The sequence below is a fragment of the Sipha flava genome, unplaced genomic scaffold (assembly GCF_003268045.1).
Source record: "Sipha flava isolate LNK unplaced genomic scaffold, YSA_version1 101_pilon_pilon, whole genome shotgun sequence".
Lineage (NCBI taxonomy): Eukaryota > Metazoa > Arthropoda > Insecta > Hemiptera > Aphididae > Sipha > Sipha flava.
The window spans coordinates 1,225,811-1,250,169 of NW_020271715.1; the positions used below are offsets into that span (position 1 = coordinate 1,225,811).

A 24,359-nucleotide genomic window follows, 5' to 3' on the forward strand; every position below is an offset into this window, starting at 1 on the left:
ATACGGCTCTGATTACAATCATTGCGATTACATACATCGGCCACGTTACGCAACGTTTATCGAAAACTATATTTTGACGTGACGGAGCTGTTCCGTTCGGATAGTATGAATGTTTGAGCTGAACGTTTCAGTCAACAATAACAATATCAAATTGAACTATACAATATGGCTAACAGAAAGTATAGTGATTAACACCATAAAGACGTAATATGGGCGAAAATCGGTAAAGAATTGAACACATCCAATGCCGCAACTACACACTATAGGGCTGGTATGCAAAACTGAATTTTGGGCCTAAATATTTGTCCAAAAAAGTATTTACCTACTATAAATAAAATAACCAGTGTTAATATTATGGAAAGTAGTCTAGTGGATCTTTAATTTTAAATGACCTGCATTAATGTAGACTTGCATTATTTTCTGCTATTTCTGTTCTAAGAATTATTATTACCATAAGATTATAAATACTTTAGTAATACAGACGCGTATACAAGAAGTTTTATGGGTTCAAACCCCTCCCGAAATTCAGGAAAATTATTAAATATGTTTTTATTTAGTAAATTTGGTATATAGATTATATTATTATAAAAATGTACAACCTAAAACCCCTCCAAAAATATTTTTTTGTGTACGCGCCTGTAGTAATATAATAGTATTTATAATCAATGGTATTGCATTTGCTCATTGGCAACTAGTTTAGTAGTTGGTTATGTTATTTGATTATAAATATTTAATTATTAATATGATAAATCTGTACTGTACATTTATCAATTTACTTCAGTTAAAATGTCTATAATAACACATCGTGTAGGGCCTTTAACGGTTTGGGGGCCAATGTGCAATGCACACCTTGCACACCCGGTAGTTGTGGCACTGAACACAACAGTTACCTACGCTGCAACTCTGCGATCATTCAACATTTTTTACCTGAAAATCGACGACTCGTTTGCGGACGACGAAATCAGCCGTTTACTTGAAAATAGATAACTCGTTTGCGCACGACAGATTCACACTCATGACACGTGTAAACATATATCGTCACAGACTGCAGTACAAATTATCAAATATATTATCTTAATATTATCTTATAATCGACTGTGTAGACTGTAGATTATATAAATTTGGATTTTCCAGACAAATGTTAGTAAAGTTTCGGTAGGAATGGTGTGTTGATGTAAACTTTAATATGGCGTAGAAATTTCTAATATTTTTGAATCTTAGTGAGGAAAACGATGTTTTAATATTGATAATTATAAATTTAGTGAATACCGTGTTTTAATGAGTGGATGTTCAAATTTTAGATGCGCTAATAAAAAATGCCATGCGAATGTTATTTTTAATAAATCAAACTAAATAATAAAAGTAACGAACTTTCATAATTATGAGGAGTATAATAATCCACGATAATAAGCAAACGAGTTCTGACACTAGGGATTTTCGTCACAGGTAGCCAAAATATATGTGTGCAATCGATTTGTACATTTTTGCGCAAACAATTTGTAAAAAAAGGTAAATGTGTGCAAACGAGTTGTAGCCAGTGGCGCACGCAGAGGGGGGGGGGTTAAGGAATTGTAACCCCCCCCCGAAATTTTTTCTGATGTCTACGTTAAAATTTACAAATTTTACAAGTTTGAAATATGAAGAGCTAGTATTGAATACCTAGTATCATTGATTATAGAATAGTCTATTCTATTATCAATGCTATTATTTAAGTCAAAATATATTAAGGATTTGCATAATTTTGTTAATTGTAAAATGTGTTATATTTTTACCTTGACTTTGGTTTGTTGCTCTCGTGGTTTTCTTCTTCAGCTGCAGAGGTAATTTATCTTCACCGATCGTGTTTTATAAAAATAAAACTTAATGTCAAGATTATTAAATATATTATAATAGATTTATGGAATAGTCCATTTAAATCGGCATACTTCAAATGTAATCAACACGTAAAATGTATGACCCGATATACTTATGTTTAAGTATAGCATAAAATACTCTCATGTACATAAAATATGAAAATTTACCACGGTTATACTTGGTAAAAGAAGAAAAAGTATTAGTGTTTTGATTCAAATCTCTTTACCCGATTAACATAGTTGTAAGAAAGTAATTTGGTTTTCATTTCAACATGATAATTCAAATTAAAACGTTCATTTATATATGCTAATCGACCTTCTTGAAATATAAAAATATTTAATTAGAAAATATTACTTTATGTTTTTATTTTTATTTTTGGAGAGTTGAAGCTGTCACATAATTGAGATCGATTGTTCACTTATACCGGACACTGATAACTGTTAATAAGTGATGAGTTTGCCAAAATAAAAAAAAGATTTAAAATTTTATTTTAAAACTTGAATTTATACAAAACTGTGTATTTTCTACTTTTTTTTAATTTGCAACTGCTATAAATGTAACAGAAAAATAAGATATCATGGTTATAGTAATAAGTCAGGGAGTTAAGTATTTTTAGGGGTAGCTATGGAACATGATTTCTATGCGAGTACAAAGTTATACGTATCACCCATTTCACTTCCTATCACTACGGCCTGCAATAATGTACCTGTTTCAATTCTGTGTTTTTAGATTTAGTTCGTTTTATAAACCAGCCGAAACCTTTGAATGACGCTAGTCTGCAAAGTATATATGCAGAAGCGAGACTCGGCATTCGATCGGCACCGAACGGAAAAGCCACATGGGTTGTTAACCTAACCTGACCTATACGATATCACGGCAACCGAGATAATTATCCGTAAGTATTGCGCTACTTATTAGTATGTACAATGTAAAGAACCGGCGGTCATCAAAACCGCATACTTACCGTTCATAACCGCACATTTTACATCGTTCAATACCACACACATTTATTCTATTGTTAAAAAGGGAAATTTCAAAGGTCGATAGTTCAAAACCGCACACAATTGATTAACAGTTCTTTCTCCCCGCATACTTTGCATGTACGGTTCACGTAGCCGTTCCGAATGATTCTCACTCTTAATCGTTTTTTTTTTTATCCTGTGACCTATTTGGGGTGGTGTTGCATAGCAAATCGGGGGATATTTTCGTTTTTAACTGTCCGATCGAGCGAGTGACCCCGCCTGGTCTCGAAGTGCACTCATGTTATTTTAAATAAATGTATACGTTATCGACATATATCAATGTGTGCGGTATTGAACGGTTTAATTTGACGGACATAATATGTATAATGTATAATATGTATTATGTAGGATTAAGATATACAAGTGTGCGATTTTGATTGACGGCCCGTTTTTGAAAGTGTGCGGTTATGAACGACGCCTTAAAGAACATACATTGATTATTTTTTTTAGGTACTTTCAAGTTAATATGGTAACGAATAGAATATCTACTTTATGGTATATATTAATTAAACATAATGCTGATAGTCTATTTTCAGTTATTATTGAACGAAGCCAGGTTTTTAGTCTCCGAAGTGTTTCCACCGTCATACCTCGATGGCTCTTTCTACATATTTGTGCGTGTCGTACGATAGTACTTATTATAATATACATTTTTTTATAAATACGGTACGGGCTTGGGAGGGGGCCACGGTCTTCGGGGCTCCCCATGGAGCCGCCCTTAGCTAATGACGAATATGAATTATTTTCTGCCGTCGTGTTAGCTGTTAATACATAGCCATGAAGGCTAGTCGACTCTCTTTTGCGACATTTTGATCCTATATGTTTATATATTATTTAGGTTAGAAAATATAAAACAAATTATCAAAATTACAAAATGTATTCACCAGTTAATGGAGTTCGTGACCATATGTCATTTTCTTCAGCAAATATTTTTATTTGTTTCCATATTGTCTTAAATTCATTTTCAAATCTTAGAGTTTCAAATATTTTAATTACACCAAAAATTACATTTTTAGAAAAACCAAGATTTAATGTTTTATTCTGTAGTGAATTTCTTAAAACATTTATTATAGACAATACATCTTTAAGAATAGTAGAAACTATTATAAAATCACATTTATGGTTTGAACTTAAAATACTGGCAACATCATAATAAAAATAAATTATAAATTATTTTGGATATCAAGATATATATTGTTTATTTTCTACCCATTTCTTGAGTAACATCGTTATCTACATTTTCATCTATTTCGGAATTTAAAAATGTCACAATAACAGTATAGTTCTTCAACATGTCCTCACAATTCTTGTAGCGGCAAATCCACCGAGTATCACATATTTTTAAAATATTTCCTTTTTTCAAACCAAGGTTTTCCTGAATTTGGGATGTTTTAAACTGTTAGATCGACGGGAAACGTGAAGACATACAGCCTCTAGTACATTGAATACATCGAGTGCGCTCTAAACATAATTAAAAATTGTTTCGCTACGTCGTCCTGCAATGCCGAACCGCGGACAATGACCAGGGATTGTGGAATCTCGCACCGTTCGAGTAGTTCTACCGGTATATTGTCCACGGCGACCTTAACAAAAAACCCGTAGCTCATCGAGTGGTATTCGCACCACGTTTCTACGTCGTTTTACAGAGGACGGTTTCGAAATCGGTGTATAAAATGAACGGTAAACACTGCGTTTTATTCCACCCGTTGAATTCCAACATGGCCCCATCCGTCGACATTACGGACAATATCAATTTATGAGCAACACATAATTTTTTTTATGGTCTGCGAGTGACTCCGTGCCAAGCAACTTATTATTAGAGGGCAGGTTTTCCGTCGAAATAATCAGGTAGGCGTCAACGCGACCGTCGAAATGGTTACCACGCGTTATTGTTGGTCTGGAATGTCCCGACAGCTCAGGCATTGGACCGGTCACACCACAATATGTTATGTTAGGCCTTCTGCACGTGAAGCTATTCACAAGAAACTAATTACTGACGCAAATCACTAAGTAGTCTACGATGAGTCACTACCAATGTTAATCAATGGAACACTACAGACGGCGCTACTGGTTACTAACCAGTTACTAACGCGTTACTGATAAGTTCCAAGTGATTCAACTATCGAGTCACCTTTAAGTTGCGTTACTTCAATGTTTTGCTGTCCAACGAAGCTTTTTCTGTTTTGTATGAACATTTGTAGAAAAAATGTATTTAAATTTGGCGGCAAAAGTGGAAAAACATCCCGTTTTATGTAACTTCACGCTTTCGGGAGGCAGGGGAAATTTTAATTTTAATTAAATCTAAGTAACTTTCTTTTCATCAGAATAAAACTTCTTTCATCAGATAAAAACATAAAAATTTAGTATTTGAAAGATTTAGTTCTCTTACAGCAACGAATAATCGGTGATGGACATTTTTTTCAAGGTATGGATGAACCCAAAACCTTCTATATTTTAATTCTTCTGTAACGGTAGTATGCTATCATTACATTTTCATCACTGGAATCACTATCAATACCAATGGTGCAGCAAAATTATGAGAACAAAATATGTCCTTCGTCCATGGTCACCCAGAACTACAGATATCGATCATGAGTAAATATATATTATAAGTAGCCTCGTGTATGGACCCGAGTCCATTAGTAACTGGTTAATAATTTCAATCACAAAACAGTTTAGTTTTTTTTCTATAGTTCCGTGTGTAGAAGGCCTTTAAGTTATTTAATCTTTTACGGAAGATTTTGTTTTATCGATTTTTATTTTTAAGTTAGAAATACGATACAACTTATTTTTTTGGTGATAATTGGTAATTCATTTTTCTTGTTTATTTTTTCTTTAAGTACGAAAAATATAATTTAAAAGATTTTTTGATAAAATAAGTACTGAATTTTGTGTTGTAAGAATTATGATTTTAAGTGCATACAATTATTTTATTACCTATTTGCGTTTAAATTACATTTGATGAAATACTCAATGTTTATTTGTAATGCATCGACCTTCAATTAGAATGGTTTTTAGAATATTACATTAAATGAGCGTACACCGTTTGGGCGAATCGACCCAAAATATAATCTGGGCGAATAAAAATGTACCGTTTGGGCGAATAGATATATACTGTTTGGGCGAGGATTATTTAACTAAAAATAGCGTTTGGATGGTATAAAAATGCTTATAATATACACTCAACCAATAATTAAACAAAATTATATAAAATATAAATAATTGACAATAATTTATATTTAAAAAAAATCATTAATATGAATATTGATAATATTATTATATATAAATAAATATTAATATTATATTAATTATTATATTATTAATTTATATTAATATTAATATATTATATATAAATAAATAAATAATATTTAAATATTATATAACTATATACCTAAGTAGTTAGTAATTTACAGTCAAAAAATTATAAATAAAATTATATATAATATATTTACTACTTTAAATATACTACTTTCTACCCTATTTTAAATTTCAATATTTTTTTGGAAATCTTACAATGATTTAATAATGAATCAATTGTAGGATTGTAATCAGCTCGCGTTGATGTCGTTCCGATAGTTCTGTGTTTTGAATACCAATTCATATGAACCTCTAGTGGTAAATTTCCAAAGCATTTTTTCTTTCAGAGTTCTGTTAAACCGTTCTACGATATATGCTTTGGTCGAATACTTTTACAATTTCATAATTTGTCATTATTTTGCCATACTTTGTCAATTTATCAAATGATTTATTATAAAATTCTTTCCCGTTATCAACTTATAATAGCTCGGGAGAATGATTAACTAATATTTTCGCAAAAACTTACTAATCTCCATATCGGTTCTTATTTATAATAGTAATGCCTAGGAAAATTTTGTAAAGTAGTCGAAGATAGATAATATATACTTGAAACCTTTATTTTTTTCGCGTATGGTGTAATTTCGACGAGATCAACTTGCCATAAGTCGCTTTTTCCGTAAACATTATCTATACGTTTGATAAAAATGTTGCTCGCTGCTTTATGTAGCTCATACGTGATATCACGTTTAGATATCAGGAATTCTTTTTATAACCCTAGCTTTATGTAATTCTTCGAAAATAGATAATATATCATTCAAAACTCCGGTGTTTTCAGCTGCTTGAGAAACTAAGAGAAGTTTAAGTCGGTCGGCAAGTTAATTTGAATCATTCCAATAAACTAAATTTTGTTTCTGTAATTTCATAGACAGTCCACAACTTGATGCAAGAAATTTAGTAATAATATTTTCATATTTATTATTATCGATTTTAATCTTTGTCCCATATTATTCATAGTATTATTTCATAATTTGTCGGATGGTAATGTATGGTTTGTAGTTGATTTCCTTCTTATAAATTCGCTTTGGTATTCTCTGATAATATCAGTTACATATTTTACTAGTCTGTTGAGGATTGTCAGAGACAGAACCTTGTAGCTTGTTTCTAAGAAAGAGATTTCTCGGTAGTTTTCGACTTTCGTTGGGTTTCCCTTCTTGAAGATCGGACAGATGATTGCCATATTCGAGTCCACTGGTATTTTTTCTCTAGTGCATACATAATAAATTAATTTATGAATTTCAGTAGTTAATTGTTTGCCCGCTAGTTTTATTAACTCCGAATTTATGTTATCCTCGCCGGGTGTTTTATTGTTTGTGTGATTGGAGTTACCATCTGTTCCCCTGTAACTTCTTACATTGTTTATGCATTTCTCATGTTTTCTATTAATTATAACGTGGTAAATTTGGTTCTTAGTTTTTGAATCAGAAGATATCCATGTAAGTTTAAAGATATATTTTCTTGAGTAAAACGTGCTACTTACTACTAGATCCTTAGATGTTGCAAAATGAATTATTCTCATGCCATTATTATTTGATATTAAGTGCAAGCTTTCCAACTCTATAATAGGTCTATACAGATTCTCTCGTCCGATTTGGGTGTTGAAATTCCCCATTAGTATTTTTATGCAGTTTTTTGGTCGGGTTTCATATATTCTTTCTAGTTTTTCATAAAATTCACATTTGGTGTCATTGTTTCCTTTCTTAGCTGGAGCATAGCAATTTATAATCACAATATCCTAGAAACGTCCTTCCAATTTTAAAATACACAGACGATCGCTTGTTAGCTTAAGTTTTAGACTTGTGGTATTATTGCTTCACTTATCATGAAACCTACTTCATATTCATGTCTACTATTCACCAATCCACTATGACTCGAGTCCGCAGGGTTGTCACACCCGTCACCAATTAAGATACCCCATGCGGGAAGTTTGAGCTAATATTGATTTATATATTTCCAATTCTTGCTGAGTATATCGAAAAGGCTGTTTTGAGAACAACAAACTTAGAAGTCCTGATGTAAGAAGGCGTGTAATGCTTTCAATCACCAATGTATTTCCAAAGAATTTAATTTCTTAATCGTCCAGCTTAATAGTAGTTTTGCAATTTTTTTGAACCATATGTCTTATCTTTAGCTTGGAAATGAAACCAGCTATCAAAGTCTATCAATATCAGCTTATTTGAAAATTTTTCTTCGTTTACAACGTTTTCCTCAGGTGTGAGGGATTTTTTGATTTGATGGATAGTTGGTATTTTTACCAGGGGTTCAATTATAGGTTTTAACGTTTTTGAGATAAAAGAACGGGATCGAGGTTTCCATGTTTTAGCATCGAATATTTACACCTGATTTTTTTTTTTTTGTTTAGCTAATTCAGCCATAAGCATACCTTCTCAAGAGTTATGACTTGGACTGCTATAATATGTATGTTAGATCGCTTTATATAACAACAAACGTGTCATAGCCGTATCCAGTGGCGGACTGGCCCGGGGTGCTAAAGTGCGATCGCACCCCGGGCCCATAGAAAAACAAAAAAAGTTTTTAATATTAAAAATAATTACTTTATCATTATTTGCCACCATCACATTTTATTCTTATTATTAATTGTATTTATTATCAAAACATAATATTAAAATAAATAATACAAAAGTATAAATTGTAAATGATTAAAATAGACATAAGTACAAAACCAACTATTGAATTCGTATTTTGTAGGTATATAATTTTGGGAATTTAAGATAATATAATGTTTCTATTATTAATTATTATCGTCTGACATTTCCGCATGCTATAAAGATATATATAGCATATCATATTATATTCATATGGACACACTCGCACACATTTTATATTATTACGACTGTCAACGTTGACGAGTGACGATAACGTCGATTCGTCGATAACTATTCAATTTCGTTTGACCTGCTAAAGTACTGACTGCTGTCTGCTAGAAAAACAGGTACTTATACTCATTTTTTAAAAGTTTTTCTATCAATACATTTTTCTATTTATTAATAATTATGAAATAATATACATAGATATTGTCGGCAGGCAGGCCCGGATTATACGTATTATATTATACAAATTTTTTATGATAACTGATTATATTATTCTGTGATAGTGCACCGTGCACGTGCGTTTCGCCGCTTCGTAATTTGTTATCATTTATTGTTTATCCGAACTCGTCGGGTACCAGAGTTGGGCAAAATTTTATCTAGATAATTATTCGAATAAATATGTATTCGAATAAAAAATTATTCGATTGATTTTTTTACAATTCTTCGAATAAAAATTTATTCGACTAATTTTCAAATACAATTATTCGAATAAAAATGTATTCGACTGATTTTCAAATACAATTATTCGAATAAAAAATTATTCGACTAATTTAGAAACAATATTATTGGAATAATTTGTGATCATAATATTATTTGAATAATTTTTAAACATAGTTATCCTATCTTAGTATTTATAGTAGTAGTTAGTACTAATTACTAAATATGTATTATGAAATAATGATTATAATTCTTCTAGTTTGTTCATGTATTTAGTATTTACCTTTATAGTAATTAATTATCAATATTGAAGATGTTATTATTATATCTAGTTTAGTCCAGTTCCTGTACTATATTATATAGTCTCAGATATTTTCGTACTATGTACTAACTACGTATGTTCAATGTTGTATTTCATATTTATAAGTTCAAATATATAGAGCTCTACACATATTCAAATATTATTATATATATATATATATATATATATTTCTTTACTTTCTTATATAAATCAATATTTGTTTTTTATTATACGATATTTTTAAATTTTTCCAAAAATCATTCAAATAATAATTTATTCGAATAATTGAGTTTGAAAATTAGTCGAATAATAATTTATTCGAATAATTGAGTTTGAAAATTAGTCGAATAATAATTTATTCGAATAATTGTATTTGTAAATTAGTCGAATAATAATTTATTCGAATAATTGTGAAAAAATCATTCGAATAATAATTTATTTGAATAAAATGTTATCTAAATAATCATCTAAATAAAATTTTATTCGAATAACGCCCAACTCTGTCGGGTACCTACTCGTTATTTCGTTTTGAATATTCTGTTGCTTAGTGATGATAAAGTATGAATAAAGCCTAAAGGTTATTTATATTATATAGTGTGTTATATGTTAAATCCCAAATGCCATTATATTGGCAACGTAAGTTTTTCTATCTAACGCCCAATGCCATTATAATGATAAGTCACCAACATTCAAGTTTGGGTAGTCTAAAAATTTAAAAACTCGAAATTTCTCTTAATTTAAGTTTGTTTAATGCAAAGAACACATGAAATATTTTTTTTCATCAGCTTATAATTCGGGACTGAAAGGGTTAAAAATACCAGCGTTGGCCGTTCAGCACTTCAGCAATCGAGAATTAAAATATTAAAAATTTGCCATAAACAGTAAACACAAATCGGTGATCACTGACATTTCTATAATAAATTATTATTCTATGACATAAGTGTTTAATAAAATCACAATAAAATGAACGGTCGTCATCGTTGTTGTTATTCTTCCGACCACAATCAATACCAACGACGCGGTAAAAATAGATATGATACTCATACAATTAATTGACCCTTAATCCGGGCCTGTGACGACACAGTTGTCATATGTTCATATTTTGTTTTAAATAAAGTTAGTCCACATTATTTTAACTACCTATAACCTATATAAAAAACCATTAATGTTTTAAATTATTATTTTTTATCGAAATCAAATTATTATATTAGTATTAAATATTGTCCTGAAATAGTATATCTAAGTTTTATATTTGTATTTATATTTTATATTTACACTCCAACAGATGATTCTAATGAAATAAAAACAAAATACTCTTTTTTTATTTCCACAACATTTTTTTTTAACTTAACGATGTTTATTTTTGTGATACTTTGAATACGATGCATTTAAATTAACAAATTTGAAACATTCATTTTTTAGAGTTGGTATTGAAGTATACGCTTATAATGGCAGACAAATATTATAAGCACAAAAGTGGAGCTGAAAAACATAAAATTCGGTCTGAGAAAAAATTACAATTATCGAGTAGAGATCCAAAACAAACAAAACTTAATTTTTTTGCAAGACCAACCCATTTAAAAACCGATAGTACAATCGATCCACAGCTAAAATTAAGACAGCCTCTATCATCATCATCATCATATCATGATGATGACTTAGCAATTGAATTAAATAACCCTTCAAAACAATATAATGATTTAGAGTCAACAATTAACCAAAAAAATAAATCTTATTCCGAAAATGATTTATCTACTTTTAAAAATTATTCCAATAAAACAAATTATAATGAGAAATTAAAAGAAGAATTTGAGATAAATATTTTACATCCATTTTTTCTACCCAATCTAAATAATTCTTCTATTTATGAAAAGATGGCATTTTTAAAACTTCATCCAATTCAACCTTCTGATATTAAGTCACTAAGTTTTGATCCTCGTAAAGTTTATTTTCGACTATTACCAACAGGAGAAAGTCTACAGAGAAAATGGTTATCATATTGCGTTGAGAATAAAAGTGTTTATTGTAGTATATGCATGGCATTTTCTATTGACAAGAACACAACTTTTTGTACTGGTTCAGTAGTTAATATTAAAAACTTGTACGAAAGACTCAACAAACATGAAAAGTCATTGAGTCATTCTGATGCAACTTCATGTTATTTAATAAATAAATCTGGAGTGAATGTAGAAAATCTTATCAACACTGAAAGAGAATTAGTTGTGAAAAATAACCGAGAAATAGTTCATCGTGTAATTAACATAATACTTTTACTCTCAAAACAAAATGTAGGTTTTAGAGGTAAACGCTATGAATCTGCTTATGATTTGAATAATTTACAAAACAACCATGGGAATTTTTTAGAAGTTGTTAACTTTTTATCTACATATGATCCAATAATGCGAGTTCATGTAGATAAAGTTTCTAAAAAAAGTGCAGAAATGAAAAAAATAAGAGAAGCCAATACATCTCAGAAACATGGTCGTGGTTCACTAATTACATTTTTATCAAAAACTACTATTAGAAATATAATTGTACTAATGGGGAACATAATACAAAAAGCAATAGCAGTGGATGTAGTTGCAGCTGGATTATTTTCATTTGAAGTAGATTCAACCCAAGATATTATTGTAAAAGATCAAATGTGTATTTGTGTAAGATTCGTTAATGTTAATAGTGAAAACTTGGTTCAAGAGAGACTTTTCAAAATGGTAACAATAAAATCAGCAACAGGTGAAGCACAATACAAATTAATTAAAAAGGAATTATGTGATTTAAACATAGATTTAAAATTACTTGTAAGTGATTCTTTTGACGGAGCATCTAATATGAGTGGGAAGTACAAAGGTTTACAAAATCAATTAAAAGTAGATGCTCCTAATTCTATATTTACTCATTGCTACGCTCATGTTTTGAATCTTGTCATTCAAGATTCTGTAAAATGTTGTGTTTGTGCTCAAAATGTTTTCTCTTTAATTAATAAAACTGCTGTATTTTTTACTGAATCATATAAACGTGCCGATGTTTGGACAGATACTATTTTTGAAAATGAAACTGGTGCAGATAAATTAAGAAAATTAAAAAAGATAGGTGCTACAAGATGGAACAGTGCCGATGATGCTTTACGAAGTATATTTAATACATGGTCGGATCAAAACGAAACCGAACTCTCAAGATATCATTATTATTACGTATTAGATGCTTTACACATAATTGCTTATGCTGATAATACTGATCCACACACTGCATCTGATGCAAGAGCGTTAATTATAAATTGGATTTCATATGAAACTATAATAATAGCGTTTCTTTTTCTCCAACTGTTCAGTTCAACAACTCCAGTGTCAAAATATTTACAAACAAAAGGATTAGATTATATTACTGCGTGGAATAAAATAAGTCATATCATGAAAGTATTAAAAACTATGTCTGATATAAAAAATTACAATGATCTCAAACAACGAGTTTCTATTTTTATAAAAACTATGACTAAACGAACAGAGTCTCTTGAAAATATTTTTATACAAGACGAATTTCCTGTTCAAAGACAAAAGAAAGTAAAAAGAATGTCTGGAGTGTGTGCTTTTGAATCTGCTGTAAATTTATCATCTGACCAAAAATATCATATAAATGTATTCAGAAGAATTTATGATGTTACGGGAATGGCTATGAATGAGCGATTTGAAAAAAATAAAAATCTAATTAATGCTTTAGCTTATTTAGATACACGACGATTTGATGAAATTAAATCTAATTCAATTTGTCTGATTGAAAGCTTGAAGTTTTTAGCTGACAAAGTTAACCTTAAGTATGAAGATTTACAAGAAGAACTTAGTCATTTTGTACGTTCTTATAAAACTATTATAAAATCCTCAAAAGCACTTTTTGAAAATGTATCCGACTATAAAGATGACTTAATAACAAATGAACCAGTAAATAGTGAACAAATCGAAGATGAAAGTAGTGATGACAACAATGGCGATGATAAATCTTTCGACTTTTCTAAATCTAAAATTAAAAAAAATGATTGCGAAGAATGCATACGTTTTTAAACTTTTACAAAAATATAATTTGCATTCAGCAGCGTATTCAAATTTATATATATTATATAAATATATATTAACTCTGGCATGCACACAAACAAATTGTGAAAGGGCATTTTCCAAGTTAAAAATGATAAAAAACAGATTACGTTCAACAATGGAACAAGATTTATTAAACGCGCAACTTCTTTTAAGTATAGAAAACGATTATTTGCCTGATACAGAAAGTATAATTGATAAAATTTCAGAAAGTTCTACAACATTTTCAAAATTATTACATTTTTAAAAATTATACATTTTATGTACACAAATATAATACAAGATGTTTATTAATTGTTTTCAAAAGATAAAAATGTAAGTATTATAAAAAAAATTAAATTTATTTTACACTATTAAGATTAAGTTTATACAATCCTATTGTTTAAAAACTGAAATTCTTCTTATTTAAGAAAATAAGTATGTACTATAATGAATACATTAAAAAAATTTGCTGAGAATAAAATAGAAAGAAAAAAATAAAATATAAAATAAAAAAAAAATAATGATATGTTTTTTTATTTTATAGAATGTTGATAGGGCCCTAAAAATGTTTTTGCACCCCGGGCTTTTTTATTCCATTTTACCACTGGCCGTATCTATACCGTCCGTTATCACGTTCACAATCTTTACTTATAACTAGAGTCCGGATTTGTTTGCATTTACATATTTGTAACTGATAAAAACTGATGGGAGTAAGAAATGTGAACGATTTGTGTAACAGAGAATGCATTTTATTATTAATTTTTAAATAATTAAAAATTTTATTTAAGTAATTTAATTTTCACTAGTTATTCAAGACTAGTATAGATAGTTATTAATTTTTTTATTTTTAAATTTATTTTAATCCATTCATAATAATTATGAAAAATAAATATTTATTATTATTTATATTTATATTATTATTTATTTATTATTAATATTTATTTATTATTTAATATTTATTATTAAATAAGTTTATAATTATTATAAACTTATTTTTAATTATTTATTTTTTTTTGACTAATCTAAATGATAGTTTTTGATTATTATAAATATTTTTAAATACATTTAAAAAAGATATAGGTATCGGAATGTAATATTTATATATTATTTATTTATTTATTAATATCAATACATATTTATAAAATATATAATAAATAACGTTATAATGTTAATTTTATTACAGATCAATAAAATGTACCGGTGGAATTTATATGTTATAAATCCAACCCTAAAATCGATTACCTATAAATCGGTGGAATTTACAATCGCCTGCATGATATTATAACAATCACTACACATCCGTATTATAATATCCAGTGTTAACAACTTGTTACGTAAGAAAAAATATTTTATGCAAATTTATTCAAATGCATGTAAATTTATGCAAATTTAATTATTCGGGGTAAATGAATGCAACGGGTAATACAAGGGAGAAGCGCAACACATTCACATTCAATATGTTTAACAACATATTTAAACCGTAGAAATAAAAACATAAAAACCGATCGGAATCGCAATAGAAATGATGATAGAAAAATAAAAATTGAGATCAATAATAAAGTGGTGTTGCGCGCAACGAAAATCTCGTCATTTAAACCAAGTTCGCGCAAACGAATCACACGTGTTAATCAAAAACGTCTGAGTGTACACCTCCGAGTTACGGACAACGTGAGTTTAGGTTTTTTACGATCGTGCAGCGTTGCGTTCGAAATCACGCGGTCGCGTACGAATGAATTATACGAATGAAATTCACGGAATCGTTTACGTTTATAAACGGCTACGAAGTTCTCTACAGGATCCTGCGAATCCGCGGAATCTTAATGTGGCCGTTAATGTACGCTGCCGAGGTCACAGAACGATCGCACGTTCAACGGATTCGCAACTTGTCCGGCAACAGTTGCACCGCGTGCGTTTGGCCCGCGGCCAGGGACACACCGGGACGTTTATGACGTTATGTAACCGTAAATGGTCGGGCGCGCGCGGTGTTGCCGTATCCGTTCGGCTGGCCGGGCGCGCCGGTCTTTTGACGAACATCAGAGGAATTTCACGCGACGCCGGTGCGGACGGCAAACCATTTGTACGCAGCGGGTCCCCCGGTCATATATACTCGTACGTCCGTTTCGAACGTGTTTGCTAACCTAACGTTAGACGGACCGGCGAAACAACCGATAATGCGGAGTAGAGCTCGACCTTAAGCGGCCCATACACGTTCAATTTTATTTGAAAAAATATTGACGAACATTGACGATGACCGTCAACGTATCAATATTATTGAAAAATTATTAAACATAATATCGTTATCAAATCACCAGGCCCGTAATCAAATAGTAAATCAGATTTAAATTCGCTTTAAACAGTTTAAAGCATAAATAATTATGTCTGATAATTTACATAATACTATAATAGAGCTCTTGCTCTAGCTATTTATTTTTTTGATAAAAGGAAGGAAAAACGGAACCAGAGGTTTTGAGCTAATGAGAGGTTGCTAAAGCGAAATAAGTATAATTGTGAAAATCTGTTATCTGAGCTACGATTAAACCGACCTGAAGACTATCGAAATTTTTTAAGAATGAACGAGTCATGCTTTGATGAACTTTTACCTTTAGTTACTCCATTAATACAAAAACAAAATACAATTATGCGAGAATCGATTTCAGCCAGCCAAAGACTTTCCTTGACTCTGCGTTACTTAGCCACTGGTTACACATTTGAAGATCTCAAATTTATTTTATTCATTTATTTTTAATTTGTTCAATATTATTGAAAATATCAAATATTGATCAAAATTATTGACCGTGTATGAGCCGCTTTAAAATATAAACACCGGTCGTTTGTAACGCTCAAGCGAACGCGAATCACACACCGAAATCAAAACGTACACAACGACCGACAGGCGGCTGTTAGATGTTTTCGTGTGGCGCAAGCACGTGTCGCGCGGTACGCTTGACTCGCACATTATTGATGGTCGTCGATCGCGAACCGGTCCAGCGACCGCTGGTCCGAGATCTTAAGCTATTATTTTATAATTATTTTTCATCATATTTCATTTTATAACTTTATTATTTAATGGACTTTCGTCGTGTACCAGTACGTCTCACGTACATATACGTTTCGTACGCGTGTAATACGTGCGTAATACGGACACGAACCCGGAAACTTCCCCTCGACCGCTCCGCCGCTGGACGATTCGTCGCGAAGAGAACCTCATTATTATATGCATAATATTAATTATATCGGTCTACGTCGATATTTGATAGTAACAAAATTGTCGATTAAATCTATTAATCTATTGATAACAATGCAAAATTGTTTAATTTTTCATCGGTTTGAGTCAATCTTAGATAGTCGAATAAAATATTAGTCAAATTACTAATAATACCACGTAGAGTAACTAAATTAGTCATACAGTACTACCAAGTTGGTAGGAATTAGCCACTTCCACCCATTGTAATCAGGGACGGCGCTAGGGGGTGGGCAATAAGGGCAGTTTCCCAGGGTCCCGCGCCTCAAATTATAATTAAAACCCCGCGGTTCTGATTTAACTGAACTTAAAATATTTTATTAATATAAATTATAAGACCCAACATTTATTTTGCCCAAGGTCTCGCAAACTCTACCACCATCACTGATTGTAATAAACTATACGGGTAGCGGATATTCTATTAAAAATTCTATAAACACTTGTTATGAGACAATCATGGAGTCCACTTCGGGCACAGATAAATGGAGTTAAAACGACATGGAATTCGGAAAACTGAACTTAAGATTGCGACTTTGAACACACTGAGCCTTTATAAAACTGGAGCGTGTCAAAACCTTACTGATGTGTAAAAAGTGTATGGAATACAGATAATAGCACTCCAAGAAATAAGGTGGCCAGGAAAAGGTTAGATGAATTTACGAGCTGTGATTATAAGTATTTAATATATTTTTAAAAAATATAAGTTAAACAATAGTATTTTAACTCTTAAATTTATTATTTAATCAAGAAAATAGTATACTGTACAAATAATAAGGTGTGCTATAATAATAAGATGGTACTATAGTACTAGATAGCACTAGAGCAAAAAAAATTGTTTTCAATGTTTTTTAAAATCGATAGTTTTTCACCGATACATCGAACATAACTATATTTTAAAAATCGATGTATCGATACATCAAATATCAAAGTTCAAGCAATTTTGGCCATCCCTAGTTTACAACATTATAAAATATTGTTCAGTATTTTACAATAGACTGATGCACATTATTATAATATGGTACTTATCTTGACATCCAGCATATGTGGACCACAAGACAAACGATAAGAACGATAGACAAATGATGATACCAGAATAGTCTGAAAATAATAAATTCAATTTTAAAGGTTAGGTTAGGTTAGGTTAGATTAGGCTAATAAATTAATTTTCTGCTATGATAATAATGAAGCATTATATAAAGATATTCAGTATAATATAACATGAGTCGTTCAAAAGAAATCAATTTATGATTCAACTACTCATTTAAATCAACTAGGAAGTAGACCCTCCCTATGAAATTTTTATTGTTAAATAAATAGTTTGCTTTTTAATGAACGATATTTTACTTATAACCAGCATATTAAGTGTATAAAACAGACAATGAGAATAGCAAATAATGGATTCCGAAAAGCTAGAAAATAATAATTAATGAAGTAGGTATTAAAAACCATATTTTTTATATAATCGTACTTTTTATGTTTAGCCAACGCCGTTTCAATGTTGTTAAGGTCTTCTTTTAGTATGTGCTTTCTTATTCCATGAAAATAAATATTCATGTAAGAATTCCAATCAAATCCTTCGAAACTGTAATAAAATGTTTTGCGATCTTCTGGACGTAGTGATGACCACATTTTTCTTGTATTAATGTTGTCAAATTTCCATTCTCTCATAGTAAACACCTTAACCATATCAATCGATAATTCTAGTTTTTCGTACATTTTTAACATTCTAAAGGTAAACAAAAACTTATTTAAGATCATTAAGACTACTATGAATTGTGGCAGGTACATTGTAAGTTTTTTAAAACAAAATTATGGTTGAAGTTTTAAAAATCACTTACGTTATTATACGAAATATATATGAAAGAAAAACTCTCCACTAAATTACTTGCCTTGGTTTCTTACCACAAATGAATAATGATAAATCGACTAATGCTGCAGGTATCCGATGCAATAATAATTTCAAAATCATAACTATCCAAAAATTAGTAGAGAAAATACAAAAGTTATACCACATTGACGTCAACGGTGGATAGTATTTTATCACTTCGTTGACATAAATAAGCATCATGTTCCAGGTCACCGCGCTCTCACAACTAGAAACGTAATTGTATATTTTTGGTTCTTCGTAAAATGCATTTGGGTCTTGATATCTAAAAGCAATGAAAAATAAGGGGGTGTATAGACTATAATTGGAATAATAACAACTATTTTATACGCCAATCGTTTCCACATTTACACAAAAAACACACAAAAAGTAAATTAAGATAAGATTTAAAATAACCCAAATTGTCTTAAACAGTCGCATCGTACGACTTTCATTGAAACCTAATACACAATGTGTATGTCATATGTCATATGAAAATTATAAGCATTTTATTAAACACATTAGTCGACTTATTTTGATATTTTACGTCCACTAGCGGTCCTTCTAATTATTCGGTATCCTATAGTACAAATTTACTATTATTTATGAATACCATTACTTATTATTATTATTATTATTATTCATTATTTATGAAAGATTTTTCAAAGTTGTCGGAAAACATGTTTATAAAATTGAAGAAGCCTTCTATTATGAAATGAAAAAAAAGAAAATATAGACTGAAACTACGCTTTTTACTGGATTTTCTTTTATCTTTACAGTTGTCATCATCATCATCATCATCTTTAACCGAATGTAATATAAAATGTTATGTAATAATTATTCAGACAAATTATTGTTGAAACAAGTACTTAATATAATTAATAATAAAAAAAAAAATGGTTTATAAAATTTTATTATTTAACCTCCTATCATTATTGACCACCTTATGGATTTAAATAGATGTCTGTACATTTTGATATTTAAAGTATTAAGACATTTTTCATTTTAACTATTGCATCATACAAAAAAATATATCCATTAAATCTTACCGTTTAACTGTATCCCACATTGTACAAATTAATGCGTTTGCAGTATAATCAATTGGGATTATATCAGTTATTTTGCTTGTATCAAGTTGGATGGTTCTTAATACTCCGGCAATCTTTGAAGCAATCAATCCAGTCGCTCCATTCGTATTATCAGTCCAACCAGGTTCTGGTTCGGCTACAGAGCACCCAACTGCAATGTGGTTCTTAAATATTATGTTTGTTTACTGCATTGATTAGTATGACATACAAATGTTATTAATATGGACACACTCGAGTTGGGTCCCAGATTTCAAAAACAACATGAATTGGGTCCGGACGTATTTTATGGAGTACATGAGTTGGGTCCCAGTATATTCTAGCCTAGATGTTGTTTTTTATTAATTAATTAATAAATATTATCACTACAATAACGTATAATATAATTTATATTTTACAGGTCTTTATATTGATGAATTTTCAAAAAAGCCACAGATTGCATGTTAAGGAGTCACAGGTTCCTAACCCTTTACCTATAATCTATTAACTATTTATTTAATATTTGAAAAATATTCTTCTTTTTTTACAATGAATGTAATAAAAAATTTGGAATATAATTATGTACCTAGTAACTTAACGTTTTCAATTATTGTCATAGATTTATGGTAATTAGCAATAATATACCACTAAAAAGTATAACTTAATATTAAAACTTATTAAAATAAAATTAGTTTTCAATTTTCAAACTATGATTTATTTAACACTTAACAAATATTTGTAAAAGTTATGAGCAATAAACAAATAATATTAATGAAATAATTGTATTAATGGTCATTGATATTTTATTTGTTTATTGTTGGGTTATGAAATCATAATTTGAAATTTTGAAAAATATTTTTTTTATCTTTTTATTATACTCGTATTGCTATTATTTGTTTTTATATTGTATTAATTATATTAAATATTTAAATAAAATTAATAAATATTAATATACAAATAGTAAACAATTTAAAAGACAACAGTAAAGTTTAAGAAAAAATAAAAATTACATATTAACTTTAAAACCTATGAAATATTAATGTAGAAAAGTCAGAAGTTAATAACCAAGTGTTAAAGACAAAATATAACAAGAAAATGATAATGCGGATGATTGTAAACCAAACTTTATTAATGTCTTCCCTTTTCAGTTAACTCATTTCTATAAGATGCAGGTATATTTTAATTTTTTTTAAATTTAAATTGACTACAGCATGATCAATGCTTATTAAGATTTTTAATTAGTAATATATTTATCATTATTTATAACCTTATTACATTATTATTTATGGTACTAAATGATGTTTGACAACAATAACCAAACATTTATATATTTAGAATCATATAAACACACTGAACAATGATCCTGCCAAACCACGTTTACTATAAAATCCAAATTATGAATTGATTAAAAAAATACTAGAAATGAGTCCATCATAATCTACTGCTGACTCTCATAATAAAATTTTCAATAAATAAAAAAGGTAGAAGATTTCATTCCGAATGATATAAAAAAATTCTTCTAGATGGAAAAAGTGTAGAAAATAGAAATTGGCTTAGCTATTTTGTTACCAACGCCCATATTTATTATATTGATTATATGTTTTTTCTTCTTCTGATAACCAACAAAATACTATAAGATGAATTATATATATAGACAAAAAATGGTTTTAACACATGGTCTAGACTCTAGATTCTAGAGGATCAAATGGTATTGAAAGACACGTAGCAAGTTCAATGAAACGTTTTTTAAGATAGTCAATTTTACTAATAATTCCTTCATTGCAATGTAAAAAATTACAAGTATTAAAAAAAACGTTAAACTGTGATACAGTTTATTGATATTACATTATACCTCGGTAGCATATGGATTGGAATTTCGAGAACATCGTGAAAAATGGTATGAAAATAATAAGGGAAAAATTAAAAATCTTATTATTTTTATTTTCAAGGATTTACTTATTATATCTCAGTATATTGCTGAAATTAAAATATAAAAACACAAAAGTTAATTTTCATTCATCTCTTGGAGATAACAAAATTTATTAGTTAATACAATTTCTGAATGTATATCAACATTCATAGATGAAGAAATAGTCGGTGTTAGATTTTTCAATATATCAATTGATAGTACATTTGACCATAAGTGGACATTAACTAATTAACTAATAACTATTTAAAAATTTAAAGTTAAGTCATAAATTTAATTTTATAATAAAATTTTTTACTTAATTAATTTAATTGGCAGTTGAAATAACTTATCTTTTCACAGTTGATTTAAAAATGATCCAACAAGTTAAAAATTCAAGATATTTTTTGTTTATACGTAAATATTAAATAATCATGTAGTGTAAAATGGTCGCATACACTGTACATCAGATGTCATATTAAATTTTGTAGATTGAGAGCTCACTTTTGGGTATTGGGTTCTGGCTGTGGATACAGAATGTTATGTATAAAAAATTGCAACTATAAAGATAAATAAATATGGTAATTGCTCTTTGGTGTACAATGTCATTGAATTTTTCAAACCCTTCGGCGTCACTGCTGTATATTATGATAAAAAATTAAGTACAATTGTTTTTTATATTTTAGGAAATTATATCTTTCTAAAGAACCCAACCACTTTTTATGTGACCGACATACTAATTAAAAGAAGTAGATTAACTTTTATCTTCTATACACTGAGTTTTATTTAACTTATCGAGTTAAATTTATGAATTGTAAACTGTTAACTTTTAACTTACCGATCTTGTGTTTTCTTAACTTTACTCGAGTTAATTATTTTCAATAACTTGCCCACTTTTGATTTTGACATATCAAGAAAAGAACTAGTTTCCTTTGCATTAGACATGTTCAAAACGTTACTTTTAAGGAACGGTTTATTGCTTTAAATGAATTTTCGAACAAACAAGGGGTGGATTTAGCTGAACTTTTCTATAGTGTTTGTACTGATAAATATCATAATTAGAAAAATGATTTAGTCAGGAAAGCTTATGATGGAGCAGCAAATATGCGTGGAAAATATAGTATACTGGTTTACAATAAATTATCAAAGAACAATATACAAGTGATGTGTGCACACTATACACTGCTGGTTTACTTAAATACTTAAATCTGAAATGTTGTTATTAACAGTTTATAGTTTTGACAGTATGTTTGAAATTTTAGATAAAACTACTCGACACTTAAAATGATTAAAAACAGACTTCGTTCTACCATGTTCAATGACAGACTAGAATCACTGACAAGGATATATTGTGAGCAAGATATTGATATTTATTACAAACGTGTTATTGATAAATTTAGTATAAAATCTTTACCATTGATTAAAAACCTTCCATTTGAATTTTAATATTTTTAGGTGTATGTTATTACTTATATTTCATGAGTAAGCGAAAAGTCAGAACAATCCATTCTATAGTATTAACATGTAGTATTGTAGTACTTATGGTATAACTGGTTATCAAACATAAAAAAATAATACATTACCACAACCGCACAATGAATATTATAAATAACATTGAAGATTAAATATTATAATAAGGTAAACTATTTTACAAGATCTTTTTAATGTTTTTATTCTGAAGGTTTTAATCAAATTAAAAAAACATAATGCCTTTTATATATTGCTATGAATGTATAATATATCATCAAAAATGAATACACCTTATTTAATGAAACAGTACAAATTGCTATTAAGGTACCTTAATATTTATCACATTATCAATCAACATATGATAAAATGTATAAAATAATTTAAATTTGAATTTATGAGGGGTTGGGTGGTCGGCTAATATTGGTTTTGCTATACCTGAAAAATATATATGTTTATCGTCACTGGATCGAATGAGATACAGGAACGATGGACTAATACGAGTATGTTTCTTAATAAAATACGACGAATTTCTATACTTATGTGCGAATTATTAAAAATTTACTTACTTATCGATGGACGAAATATTGAGATTGGCAAGTGCCCATAATTTGTGGCTATCGAATTCTCAACGATTGATTTCGTAAATGTATACGTATTTGGCCAGTTCCCTACAATACTATCCTCAGAACATTTATACAATTATAAATAAACATTTATTTAAAAAAATTTTATTTAGGTGGAAATATGTACTTTGATGGTAATTTATCGGAACTAATCATATTTTGAAGTTCTGCAGATGTAATTGGAGTAGGATAATATTGCTCTTTGATTTCATCTCTTGGACAATGTGAATAAGCAGTGGAAACGTGCACAAAACCCTTAAGATTTTTCATTTTTGTTGCTAGCGTCAATATACGTTCAGTTCCTTGAATATTTATTTTACATGCGGA

At 29.2% G+C, this 24,359-nt stretch overlaps 2 protein-coding genes across 2 annotated transcripts in view; one reads left to right on the plus strand and one right to left on the minus strand.

The window, feature by feature from the left end:
- Positions 1-11,674: 11,674 nt before the first annotated feature.
- On the plus strand, positions 11,675-13,852 carry LOC112680449 (zinc finger MYM-type protein 1-like). The gene is made up of 3 exons (XM_025550553.1): positions 11,675-12,287; positions 12,363-12,533; positions 12,585-13,852. The coding sequence occupies exons 1-3, from the start codon at positions 11,675-11,677 to the stop codon at positions 13,850-13,852; spliced, it is 2,052 nt and encodes a 683-aa protein (XP_025406338.1).
- Positions 13,853-17,836: 3,984 nt separating this feature from the next.
- Positions 17,837-24,359, minus strand: part of LOC112680746 (fatty acyl-CoA reductase wat-like) — a 13,528-nt gene continuing 7,005 nt past the window's right edge. The window contains exons 4-7 of the mRNA XM_025550939.1: positions 20,019-20,111; positions 18,995-19,255; positions 18,574-18,831; positions 17,837-18,203 (exon numbers count right to left, since the gene is read on the minus strand). Of these exons, the coding sequence (XP_025406724.1) occupies positions 18,128-18,203; positions 18,574-18,831; positions 18,995-19,255; positions 20,019-20,111 (688 nt within the window). The 3' untranslated portion in view covers positions 17,837-18,127. The remainder of the gene's footprint in view (positions 18,204-18,573; positions 18,832-18,994; positions 19,256-20,018; positions 20,112-24,359) is intronic.